This window comes from Cololabis saira, chromosome 9 (assembly GCF_033807715.1).
Source record: "Cololabis saira isolate AMF1-May2022 chromosome 9, fColSai1.1, whole genome shotgun sequence".
Classification (NCBI taxonomy): domain Eukaryota; kingdom Metazoa; phylum Chordata; class Actinopteri; order Beloniformes; family Belonidae; genus Cololabis; species Cololabis saira.
In genome coordinates this window covers 41,211,760-41,225,415 of record NC_084595.1, presented here as the reverse complement: position 1 = coordinate 41,225,415, position 13,656 = coordinate 41,211,760, and the positions used below count along the sequence as shown (strand labels likewise).

Below are 13,656 nucleotides of genomic sequence, written 5' to 3'. Positions count from 1 at the left end.
CCATCATGTAATTACATCAACTACTGGCAGGTGTGTTCATCTGTACAACTACACCTGAGATCAATTTAGCATTAACTGCTAGTTACTGGCTGGTATGAGTTTTAAAATAAATAAAGCCACAGACAGAACTTTTATTTGATGCTTTTACTTAAACTGTTCATGAAAACCCACCCTTCAAGCTTTTTACAAAGAAATTAGACAAACAAGAAAAAAAAGAAAAGGGGCTCCAAAACTATATTTCACTTTCAGAAAAGTATAACAAACAGTGAGGTAACAAAGTAAATACAACAATAAGCCCCTTTGTTTCAACTTCAACTTTCATGTATGCATCATATTTTTGTGTGAAGAGAATTCCTCTTCATTTTCTCCATTTTCCATCTTCTTTTATCCTCCACAGCATGAGCTCCATGCAGGCAGCCGCGTCCTCTGCAGTGTCATGACCACAAACTGGGAGAAGACAGTAATACACTGATTTAGCAAAGTGTCAGTCAGCCTCCACAGCAGCACATCTGTCAAACTGTTTTTTTATCCATTCAGGTTGTAGAGCATCATTAGTTTGTTTTTTTTTCTCTCATTTTTTATTAACACACTGACAAAACTGGGTGGAATCTTCCAGCTGACATTAGGATAAATATCTGCTGCTTGCATGGTGATGACCCACCACTCTCCTGGATGATCCTCCTGAGGTATTCAGCAGTGAGGTTGTTGAGGCTCAACTTGTGAGGGGGGCCCAGGCGATGAGGGAAGACCACCGAGGTGTCCACCACCATCCCATGAAGCAACTATGATACAGTAAAACAGGAACATAATCTGGAACATTTTTACCGGTTTGAGTCTGAAAGTATAAATTACATGTGGTTGTGTATAGAGTTCCAGTGCCTCCTTCAGGTCCTTTATTACAGGTAGATAACAGTAGCTCAAACTCAACCACTGTCAGTGAGATCAGAGGTGCTGCTGAACATTCAGTATCTGTAGACTCACCAGGAGCAAGACAGGAGTGTTTAAGTGTGTTTCTCAAAGTCATCACCATAATTGTGTGAGCTCATCTGACACAGATAGCTTTTATAATACAGCTTTAAAAAAAAAAAAAAAGACCTGTTTGACCATTACTACAAGTAGCATATAAAAGTGACCCACCTTTGTCCTCTTTGATGATATTTGGGTTAAATCTTTGGCAATACTAAACTATAGATATTTTCAAGGACTTTGTATTGTTACAGTAGGACAACATTCTGTTCAGTTTGAGTGGGGAAAAAAAAAACAACAGAACTTTTAAATGAGTCATTGAGACCCCGTCCACATGTAGCCGGATATCTGCGGATATCTGCTAAACCGGAGATATTTTCCTACGTTTTGACCTGTCATCCACACGAAAACGCTAATAAACGAAGCTTTAAAAAAACTCCGGGCAAAGTGAAGATTTTTGAAAACTCCGTTTATGTAGACGCGTGTAGACACACACAACCGGAGTTTTGCGTTTTCGAACGTCACATTATGCGCCAAAACAACAACAAATCTGCTCTGACGTGCGACTTTTGTTTACTACAGAACTACAGATGATCCAGCATCTGTTCTCCAAGCTATTTATTAAATAAATGGTCTCTGGTCTTGACCACCACTTACTACGTTACACCGACACAGAGCCTACGCCGTAGGGTACGCGGCGATGCGCACCCTACGGTGTAGGGCCCGCGGAGCCCGCGCGGAGGTGCAGCTTCCCCGGGAGCCGCAGATGATCTACAGGTTAGAATGCTTATGAATGTGGTCGAAAATGCAGATCTTCGGTTATGTGTGGAAGGGTTTTTTTTTTTTAAATGATGTAATGTGGATGCAAATTTTTTTATAAACGGAGGGGGGAAATATTTGTTTTTAAAAATACCCGGCTACGTGTGGACGGGGTCTGAATGTACAACGATTTACACGACCTTTGGAAGAAAATAGATTTAGCAGAAATTACGTTTTCAAAAATCTGTGAATTCCTAACTGCTTGGAACTGTTCAGGAATAAATACAATAGTTATGAAGTCAGCTGTGAAAAGAGAGTGAATAACGGTAAGTTGGTAGGTCACCTTCAGTAAACAGAGGTCCATTTCTAGGCCATGTCCCACAAGAATCGTATCTGCGCTGATGAAACTCAACAATGTGTCTTGAACCTCTCTGAGGGAGCTGTGGGTTCCCTTTACATCCTTCTCACTGATGCCTGAAAACCTTAAGTGTAAAACAGGCAATCAATAGGCAAAAAACAAAAAAAACAATGCTTAATTAGAAAATATTTGAACGTAAACATCCAAATGTATAAACATTTTACCTGGTATTATAGTCAATGACTTCCTTATCAGCTCTGACGAAGGTGTCGTAAATGACTTGAAGATCTGAACTGACCACCGTCACTCTGGACAGCTCCAGACCTTTCACAGTGTAACACTATATAGACATTCAGATGACATGCACTATCGTCACTACATAAAGTATTAAAGTTCAGACATCTCCACATGCAGAACCACCGACTGTTTTATCATCAGGGAAATGTGCTTCCATAATCAATAATTATTGTCAATAATCATTGATTAAGTATATTTATATTTACACACACACACACCACAAGTCAAATGTCTGGACACGGTATCTCATTCATTTGAAAAGTAAAGTGTGTCCAAACCTTTGACTAGAAGTATGTATAAATATATTAAAAAAATATATATATTTATTACCATTTCACAGTTTAATGAGTAAACCCCAGGACAGCTTCCATCCGTGTGACACCTTAGGGCAGTAGACACGAACCCATCCAGGCTGAGATGATCATGAACATGCAACTGCTCAAAAAAATAAGAAATAACCATCTGTATTGTTGCACTTATAGGGTCTGCCATTTCTCTAGCTGGAGATGTTCTCTACCTTAAACAACTGACATCCAGGAGCTCCCATGACCCCCTGACAGCAGCTGTAGCGGGTCTCCACTCCACCTGGTACTGCAAGTTCAAAACAGTGACTACGTTTACATGCAGTAAAAATTCGGGTTATTGCTAATATTCCGGTTACTGAAACATTCTGAATATTCCGTTTCCATGTGTGAGCAAACAGGGTTATCCCTGTATACATGGTGATTAATCATTCGGGATATCTGGATCAAACCAGCGACGCACGGAGAACGTGATGACGCAATTACCGTCATTTCCGCTTCTTCTTCCTGTATCCAAGTTCAAAACAAATGCTGCTTCGCGCAACTTTTCGCTCACCTTCTTTTAAATCTGGCTATCCCGGTACTTTCTACCGTCTACAAATGCAGAAATGTTCATATCCTTCATTACATTTATGAAGTGATTAGTCTCCTCCTGGTCTTGTGTTTCTCCGTGTTTATAAGAACTTCCTGGACTCAAAAGACCAGGATTCCTTGTGAACAGAGCATGTGCAGAAAACAAATTCATGTTCCGTTTAATGGGGATATTCCGTTAGGCGTTTATATGAACGAATATTTGGGTTTTAAAAGGAGTAACCCAGAGGTCATATTCGGGTTTTTAAAAACCTGAATATGAGCAAATTCGGGTTATTCAAAAGGTTTATAGGTGTTTACATGGCCGTGCAAATTCGGGTTATTGCCAATATTCGGGTTTTAAAAGGGTTATTGATGCATGGAAACGCAGTAACTGTCAATACTCAACTCTCATTTGCTACATAAACTCACCTAGACAGACCACAGTACTATTACTAATGCAGCAGTACTAATCAAAAAAGGATCACAACACAGAAATTCCACAAATGACATGAATTAAAAAAAAGAAAAGTGTACATTTATGAGTTATAAAGTGATAAAGATGATGGAAATAACTTACCTCTGCTTTCAACTCCTTTCCCAGAATGGTAGTTGCACTCCTCTTTACGGATGTGTTTGCCAGTTACACTCACAGAGTACGTAGCCCCGCAGCGACAGCAGATTCTCTTGAGGGCTTTTGTCAACAATGAAAATGCTCAGACAGAAATGCGCAGAAACATTACACATTGCAGATGTGGTGGCTCTGTGTGCCCTCTAGTGAATAAATAAGAGAACTGAGGAGAATGTGCTGGTGGTGGTGTGATCTTTTCACTTACGGTCTGTGTTCACTTTCTTATCGGCGAACAGAACAGCACAACCGCGTTTCTCCGGGTGCTGGACAGGATAATTGCTCTCAATCATTCTGTCGTCACTCAGAAGATGATCCTTCAGACTTTCATAGAACGCTGCATCGTCTGCTGAAACAGGACAGACACTGAAGCTCTCAAAATACATGACTCAAAATAAAAAAAAAAAACAATGCACAACAGCAGCCTCTCACCATTTCCTTTCAACATATTTAGGTCGAGTGGGATGTTTCCTCTTAGTCTCTGGCTGCTGACTCCTTTTTCACCTGAACCACAGAAATCTTAAATATAGTAGAGCCAACCAATTGCCATTTAGAAGCAGATGTAATAAACAGCAGGGACATCCTTGCAGTTTCCTCCCTCCTCCGGAGATACTCACTCTTTGCAGTAGAAGTACTCTGGTTCTTCAGCCTCTTGAGCGCATTCACAGCAATGCTCAGGTATTTGAGTTTATTTACACTACGGCTGTACACAGTTTTTTCTTCAGCAAGTGCCTATCAACGGTAACATAAGGGAGTACAATGAATAGAGGGAATGCACATGACGTCACAGATGTGATGTGACTTCACAGCGGGTTACGCCCACTGAGTGGCAGAAAGACTGATTGGCTCGTAGACTTTCAGTTTGAGCAACTCAAAAACATCTAAAATGGGAAAGAGCTGTTGTGGGATCGACTGTACTCATAGATTTAGCAAGAAATCTGAGTTATCGTTTTACAGACTGATGAAAAATAAGCTTAAGAGAGACAAATGGGTCGCTGCAATTCACAGAAACAACTGGATTCCAGGCACCGAAACGTGGATTTGCGGTTCCCATTTTGTATCAGGTAATGTTGGATTTTTGGGTAGCTAACGTTAAACGGTCAAATCATTAAGTTCAGTGTCCTCATCACTTTCCTATCGCCAACAAATCCTGCCTTGAAGTAGAACCAAGTGTCAAGACTTTTGTTCAAGCTTTGTCTTCAAGTCTTCAAGCTTTGCTTTGTGTATTTCCCCGGTGTAGAAATTAAGTACATATAAAAATCAGGAAACTGGATTCGTGGCCAAATATTAATGTCCATGGACCATTGGTTCTTGGTAACTGTACGGGTCACTGTCAAGTCCAACTGCTTTTAATTTAAGCCCATAATCGGCTATTATCCCGTCTTTTCCACAGTTTCCCCGACTAGTTGCAGCCATTTTTGCCACTCAGTGCGAGTCCAGTGGGAAAGTGACGTCAATGCAGACCCTCTATATCCAGACGGACGTTTGTCAGTCAGGACGACATTTAGAAGCACAATATGCTCACCTTCTGAAAGGCATCATTAACATTGGGTGTTGTTTTCAGGAACTCCTCTGTGAAGATGTTAACATAACGCTGACGGACGTTATGGGGTACCTTTTCTTTTGCCGCCTCACACTGCTGCTGCTTCAGTTTACGTTTGGAAGGCGCCGGCTGAAAAGCACTACTATTAATATTCATGGGTTTAAGCATGCTTGGCCTTTTATCAGACCTACATTTGTTTCAAAGTACTTAATTTATTCTACCTTAGTAGCTGCCTTGACGGCGGCATTGTGTGTTGCGGAAGAGACCAGCGAATGTAAAGATGTGGATGCGAGGGCAGAGTTGAGCGGAGGCCGACGTGGCGGAGCGTCGATGAGCAGAGGTGCCGTCGAGCGGAATCTCTGGACGGCAGTCACCCCGGGTGGATGGTACGTTTCTTTGGCCGTGACGGCGCTGGGCTGCACTTGACTCACCGGCGTTAACACCGAGGTGACCGGGCTGGAAGTGGACGACGCGACTGAGAGAGGGAAGGCACCCTGAGGGAGAATCAGGTGCAAGCCGTTTCCCACTTCGACAACAGTAGTCCCCACAGGAATGTAGTTCAAACAACCTGTGGAATAAGGAACATTCAGGCAAAGCTCACATGTAACTGTTTCTAAAATGTTACTACTGACATTTGAATAGTTATTCTAAAAGACATCCTGATTTCTTGTTTTTTTAAAAACAAACAAAAACAACACCCTAGGGCTGGATGATATGGACCAAAAGTCATATCTCGATATTTTCTAGCTGAATGACGATACTCGATATATATCCATATTTTTTCTGTGCCTTAATTGGGGTTTCCCCCAAAGCATTATAGCTAGCATCTCTGTTAGCTTCATTTTTTTCTGAGGCAAACCCTTAAAAAAAACAGTCAGTTTTAATACAAAGCCTCGTGCCAAATGTCACACAGGTTCCTTTATTAACAGAGGTCTGCACAATATCAAAATGTATAAAACAAATGAAATAAAAATAAACTGCCTGCATATATAGAATAAAAATGCTTCTTGAATAAAATAAAACAAATCGAAATCCCTTTCCTGCATAACAATTAAATTAAAATACACTGTGCAATTAATACAATTTTACGACGGAGTATTAGGGCCAAACTAAGACAAAAAAAATTGGAAATTACAAGAATAAAGTCATAATATAATGAGAATAAAGTCGTAAAATTACGAGAATAAAGTCATAATGTGGCGAGAATAAAGTCGTAATAGAATAAAGTCGTATTATAAGAATAAAGTCATTATATTATGAGATTAAAGTCGTAATAGATTAAAGTCGTAAAATTACGAGAATAAAGTCGTAAAATTACGAGAATAAAGTCGTAAAATTACGAGAATAAAGTCGTAAAATTACGAGAATAAAGTCGTAACATTGCGAGAATAAAGTCGTAACATTGCGAGAATAAAGTAGTAACATTGCGAGAATAAAGTAGTAACATTGCGAGAATAAAGTAGTAACATTGCGAGAATAAAGTCGTAACATTACGAGAATAAAGTCGTAACATTATGAGAATAAAGTCGTAACATTATGAGAATAAAGTCGTAACATTATGAGAATATAATTTATGAGAACTCTTCTCCCTGTGTAAAAATGAGGAATATTGAGCATCTTGTGAAGTTATATTTATAATATATTTAATATTACGACTTTATTCTTGTAATATTACGACTTTATTCTCAAAATATTACGACTTTATTCTCGTAATTTCCATTTTTTTTTTTGTCTTAGTTTGGCCCTAATACTCTGTCGTACAATGTAGACAGTAACAGGCAGACTTTTCCACTGAGGTTGAAATAACAAATAACAAAACATTTGTGCAAATCTCAAATAAAACATTTAAGTCAATTTGTCACAAAATAAGCTATATCAAAATCATTAAAAAAAAATTAAAAAATGTGTTTTTCTTTTTTCGATATAAACGATATTGTCTCGTACCATATCGCGTTTGAAAATATATCGATATATATTAAAATCTCGATATATCGCCCAGCCCTACAACAGCCACAGCAACAAAACAACCTCTAGATCCCAACCAGCATGATCCACTACTGTATCAGATGGTTACCGTTTTGTACAGTGGCAAGCTGCAGGTTTTCAGGAATCAGGGTCGGAGTAGCAGATGAACTCGGCAACTCAAGTTTCTTCTGGCTGTTGGAGGAAGTAAACGCCTGAGCAGCTTTGACTGAAGAAGTTAGCGTGGAGGCTCTCTGCTGTACTTGCTGGACCTTAGAACTGAATGAAGGCCGCAAACCAAACCCTGACACTCCTGGCTCTCTGAGAGGAACCAAAACCTGGGGCTGAGGCCTGACCTTAGCCAGTGGCTGCTGAAAAGAAGAAAGAAGAAAGAAATAAGTTCAGCTCTGGCTACCACGGGAGTTTAAGAGCAGCAATGTCACATGACGATGCCCCTTTCTTAGCATGTACAACTTTACTTTTCTCCTTTTCTCACGTGCATGTATTTTTACTTCAATGTCAGTGTCATATTTCACTGTTACATTTCACTTGCAGGAGATGTTTTATGACAGAGAGGGGAAGTATAATTTAAGGGGTACTCTAAATTTTAAGACTCGTAGAATACGAACAACTATGAAAAGATTTTCTATATCAGTCAGTGGAGTTAAACTATGGAACAGAATGGATTCAGAATCAAATAAAACAATGTCCAAACATTAACCAGTTTTAAAACGAATATAAAAACACATATGTGTATATATATATATATATATATATATATATATATATATATATATATATATATACACACACACACACACACATACATATATATATATATATATATATAGTGTAAATAAGTATATTTATATAAATATCTATATGGGCATATGTGTACAAATACATAGAAATATTCAACTATGTGTATGTATGTATGTATGCATGTATAAGTATGTGTGTGAGTATAATTACAGTATATAATAGTAATAATAATAATACTGTTACTTGGCAGTGTGAGTACAGTGTGTGAATATTTATAAATACAGGTTAAATGATCAGTGAATGGGGGTAGGACTAAATAAGTTTACACTTCTTCCTACTCCTTTTTTGGCACATGTAAATCAAGTTAGCAAGTTTTAAAGGATGAAATTCTTGTTTTCTTAAACTTCTCATGAAGTGTTGTTTCTTTTTTTTTTTTTTTTATTTGTACAAAAATAAAATAAATTAAAAAAAAATATGGAATAGGGAAAGCATTCCCTCCATTCCTCCTCGGCTCAGTCTAGGCGTGTGTGTTCATGTTTGAGAACATGTCTGGATGTGCCATGGTTTACACTGATATACCTCTGTGTTTTTGGCTTCATGAGCCACCCTCTTCTTCCCCGGCACCGCTTGGAGTGTCACTTCCATCTCTGGCTTCTCCGTCTCCATAGGAAATCCAGTCTAAGAGTCAAATAGTAAACATGCGTGAACATGTTGACACGGTTGAATGAAAAATTATCGGCAGCGTACGGCACTCACCGATGTGTCGGGATCCTCCTCGTCTTCCTTGTCCTCATCGTTGGCCTCCATAAAGATCCTGTAACATTCCTCCATTGGGTCACTGTCTGACAAATCTAGTTCTAAATAGCCGATGTCTTCCTCCTCTTCCTCTTCCTCCTCTTCCTCTTCGTCGTCCTCATCCGGACTGGAGCTGATGATTATAACTGGTTCAGGATCTGCCTTCTGAAGCTGCACATTGGGCTCAGCTCTGGTATTCAAATGTGGCTTTACAGAGGAAACATCTTGAGTTGGAGCTGCCCCTGCTTGCTCCTGGCGTCTCACAGACGAGAGGTGGGACATGGTAGATTTCCCGTGCATTTGAACTGGCTTCGTGCTTGAGATTTTCTGTCCCTCTTGCACAACTGATGGTCCACTCTGCCTTGGCCATTTGTCATCGAGCCTGCTCTGTTCTGCAGTCGGGCCTTTCTGAGCATGTTGTCTGGGTGGAGAATCAGTATATTCAACCTTACGAAAAAGTGAATCAAGTCCTTTCATTTTGTGCTCACTGCCCAGCGGCTCCTGCTGAGGACTTTCCCAGTGGTGATCCCGCTGGTCTGTGGCGACAGGAAGACTTGTTGGCTCAGGGATATCGTCTACAATTTCAGTAAAATGGAAATCAGCAATTTGACACTCACTTTCAAGATCTTCTAAACAGCCAGTTAAATCAACTATACTCCCATCAACTGATGCATTTTTTAAATCTTTACCATCATCAAAAGTAGGTACATTTTGATTATGTTTATGAATCTTACTTTTCTTCTCTCTTAAACTAGATGAACCGGTGTCACAAAGCGCCTTGGCCTTTCTTAGGTTCAGCGGTGCAGAATCCTGTGAGAATTTTCCCCCGACAGAATCAACAGGTTTCTGGAGTTGACCACTTATTTTCTCAGGAAGAGAAAGATAATCAATAATCAGCACACCGTCTTCATTAGAGTCATCTAATGGTACTGGAAACGGCGACTGAGAAACGTGGGCCTGCCGAGTAGCTGGTTCCTTCTGATCAGGCGTTGATTTCTTCAAGTCTTGTCGGTTTTTAACTCTCTTCTCCTTGGCCGATGAGCTATACGACTGCAATGCAGCAGAAAAGTTGGACATAGGGTCGTACTCTAAATCAGTCCTTGGTCGCGAGCTGTCGACCACATACTTCCTCGGTCGCGGGAGGGCTTTGTGATCTGCACTCGAGTGCGATTCATAAGAAGCACACCTTGAAGGAGCTGCATTGCTTTTGCTTTCTGCCTGAACAGTCTGGTAGGAGGAAAGCCGCCTTTGCTCCCGCTCCACTTCGTGCCTGACGGTCTCAATCTCCTTGTTGATGCGCTCCAGCTCATGCAGGCAGGTGCCTGCCGTCTCGTTTCCCGGTGCTCCATAGGAAGCGTGTGGACCATGAGAACGCTCTCCTGTTCACCAAAAATAGGAAATAAGACTTTGTGAATTGTGAAGTTTGGGTATTTTTGGAGACTATACAATTCAAAGAATTCAAAACCCCTGGTTTACATTACAAAACTGAGTACACCTTATCAAAAATAATATGTTAATGGCCCTTTAATTTATTTTTTTTTTAATTAAAAAAAAAAGAAAACGTAACAAAACTGGCAATTTTTAAGACACAATAATATTGTAATGAATATAACATGTATTGTAATTCGTGACAATGCAACTATGAACATTTTTGAAGTGAGTTGGGCATACCGCTCTTCAAACTTTTGAGTTGTTAACCAGATACTTCCTACGCAAGTATTTCATTAAATTAATATCTGGCCATATTAGAAATTAAAAATGTTGAATTGGTTTAAATATGACTCATCAAATTTTACCCTTGGGTCTTTTTTAGCAGTAATTGCTTACTAGCATCTATGCATGCGTTTCCCCCCCTAAAAAAATAAATAAATAATTATATATATTTTTTAAGTCTTTTTTTTAACCCTTAGAGTCAAATACCTTCAATCTGCTTGGAGGAAGAGGAAAGGTTTTGTTTATACAGAAGGGAAGCTATAGCCCGAGAAATTACTTCTGTGTAGATGAGTTTTTTTTTTTCATTACAAGTTTTCAAACAATTTCCATTCAACCCTTGTAGGTAATTAGGGACATTTCATCCTTTCAGCCAATGTTTGGCCACAATTCTGGTTGTTACTCTGTAAGGATTTTTTTTTTTTTTTCTTGAAAAATGTAATTCTAATTTCGATTTGTTCCAAACACACACAAAACACGTTTAGGCCTACTGCCCTTCCTAAAAGTTTGGTCTTAATCACGTGACCAAATACTGAATCATTTTAATTAATGTAATGCCAATTTGATTACATGTCACTGCATTTAGAAAAAAAAACATATTTTAGGTCAGTCTTAATACCAAAAAATTAACAACAGCGTTGATTTTAATGCTTCATTAGGTACTTTTATACGTTTTACTGTACAGGAATTACATTGTTCATGCATAGGCCTGTAATGGGAAAATTATGTCATGTCATGGCAAAAATGTAAAATAAATTATATACTTTTATCCTAAATGAAATACTGACATAGAAAATGTGATTATATTAAGCAAAAGTTGAAGAGATTAAAAACGGTGATTTGAATAAGACTTAAGACTTTTTTTTTTAATGTTTTGTGCTCTAATGAATTGAAGCGACCCTAAAGCTATAGATGTCTCTACCTACGGGAAAATTAGTATAAAACTTCTCACACACATAGACACACGCCACAAAAAAAAAATTATAAAAAAAATACTGCTTTTTAAAATCAAATTTAAAAAGCATTTTTTTAATTAAGAGTCAAGATATGGGTATAAATAAATCAAGAGTGTTAGCCAGCCATGGCTTGAGTGTCCAACTGACCTGTTAAATCCACAACGGTGGATTTGTTCAAGCTGCCAAACGTGTCCCACAGCTTTGAGGTGTGTTTGTATGAACAGTGAGGTCTCTCACACAGCCCACGTTGAGCGAAGGGACAGTTTATATCGGCGAAAAGCCCCGCGGAAGGAAACATCTGAAGCGGAGACCCAACGCCGCCGGGCGGCGTGCTGATCAGCGCTGATGCTGCAGGTGAAACCTGCACACCTGCACACCGGCCCGCTTATACCGGCCCGCTCCGCTCAGTCTCACTTTTACTGTGTTCAAAATAATCATGAATAATGTGTTTTCAGCATGTTTTATTTCATTCTGTTTAGTTTCATAACGAGGTAAATGTAATAAATTGAGGTTTTTTTTTCTTTTCACTTTTGGAGGCTGGTCGTCAAGTCGCCTCCGACACGGTAGATGGCGCTGTTCTGCAAAAAAAAGGGATGAGATATCATAGACATATATACGTAGACGCTCCATCGAGCGCTGCTGCTGCGATACGTCAACGTCGCCGCCATATTGGATGTTCAAGACTGCGCTGTAAACTAATACAAGTAAATGGACTTATTTTCATAAAGCGCCTTTCTACAAAGAAATGTACGTTTTACGTCTCATTTATTCATTCACACACGCACTAATATACTTGGGAAACAGTTAGGCACTAAATATAATATATTTAATTTTCTCAGATGGCAAAAATAAGAACTTTATTGATCCCACATAGGAATAATTCATGTTATATCAACTATAGAGAACAAGGTAGTGCCGAAAAACAATATATATCCCCCTTCACAAAAATAAGAAAAATAGAGAAACATATTTTCTCATCAACAAAACAAATTTTAAATTTTTCAAATAACATATTTGAACCATTTTTCAGACAATAAAATAACATTTGAACCATTTTTCAGACAATAAAATAACTGAAAAAATCTGAAAAATGGTTCAAATATGTTATTTTGTTACTTTTAAAATATGTTTATGTAAAATATGCTTTGTTGATGAGAAAATATGTTTCTCTATTTTTCTTATTTTTGTGAAGACGGATATATATATATATATATATATATATATATATATATATATATATATATATATATATATATATATATATATATATATATATATATATATATATATATATATATATATATATATCAGGGGGGATGGTGGATTTTATCATATGGGGACAGATAATTTGTGCTGATTACAAATAATATAATATATTACAAATAATAGCAGTGACCAAAACACCTGCAGAAATACTGCAGGAATGACATAACCGCAGTTAAATGCAGCCTTCTGTAAGCTTGAAATATCCACTGGGCTTACATCAAATACATCAAAACACAACAATAAAAAACACTTTTCTGAACTTATCAATATGACTCTGTCCTTCACAGGATAAGTAAAATGGATCACTGCAAAAACTCTAAATCTTAACAAGAATATTTGTCTTATTTCTAGTTAAAATGTCTCATTTTAGTAAAAAAAATCTCATAACACTTAAAACAAGACTCATCACTGGAAAAAACAACAATTTTCATCTGTTTCAAGTAGATTTTCACTTAAAATAAGTAGAAAAATCTGCATGTGGAACAAGATTTTATTGTTTGTAATGAGAGGATAAATCTTGTCCCATTGGCAGATTTTTCTACTTATTTCAAGTGAAAATTTACTTGAAACAGGTGAAAATTGTCAAATAAGTTATTTTTCTGGTAATGACTCTAAATGTTGAAATAGCAGTAAAAACACATTCATTGATGAAATGACATAAGGGATGGAAAGGAGGGATGGCAGTTTTACAGGGGGGTTGATTTTGACCGTTTTTTATTTCAGGGGGGATGCCATCTCCCCTCATCCCCCCCTCATCCCCCCTCAACTCGAGTACTGTATAT

General features: G+C 38.2%; 1 protein-coding gene across 1 annotated transcript; it reads right to left on the bottom strand.

Annotated features, from left to right (window-relative positions):
* Positions 1–230: 230 nt before the first annotated feature.
* LOC133451303 (RNA exonuclease 1 homolog) lies at positions 231–11,906 on the bottom strand. Its single transcript, XM_061730271.1, has 17 exons — positions 11,756–11,906; positions 9,677–10,321; positions 8,904–9,517; positions 8,727–8,825; positions 7,498–7,756; positions 5,645–5,991; positions 5,406–5,552; positions 4,498–4,612; positions 4,313–4,384; positions 4,089–4,226; positions 3,833–3,946; positions 2,898–2,971; positions 2,711–2,815; positions 2,308–2,423; positions 2,069–2,207; positions 662–782; positions 231–447 (listed from the first exon to the last, which is right to left on the bottom strand). The coding sequence occupies exons 1-17, from the start codon at positions 11,904–11,906 to the stop codon at positions 359–361; spliced, it is 3,345 nt and encodes a 1,114-aa protein (XP_061586255.1). The 3' UTR covers positions 231–358.
* Between the last annotated feature and the right edge of the window lie 1,750 nt (positions 11,907–13,656).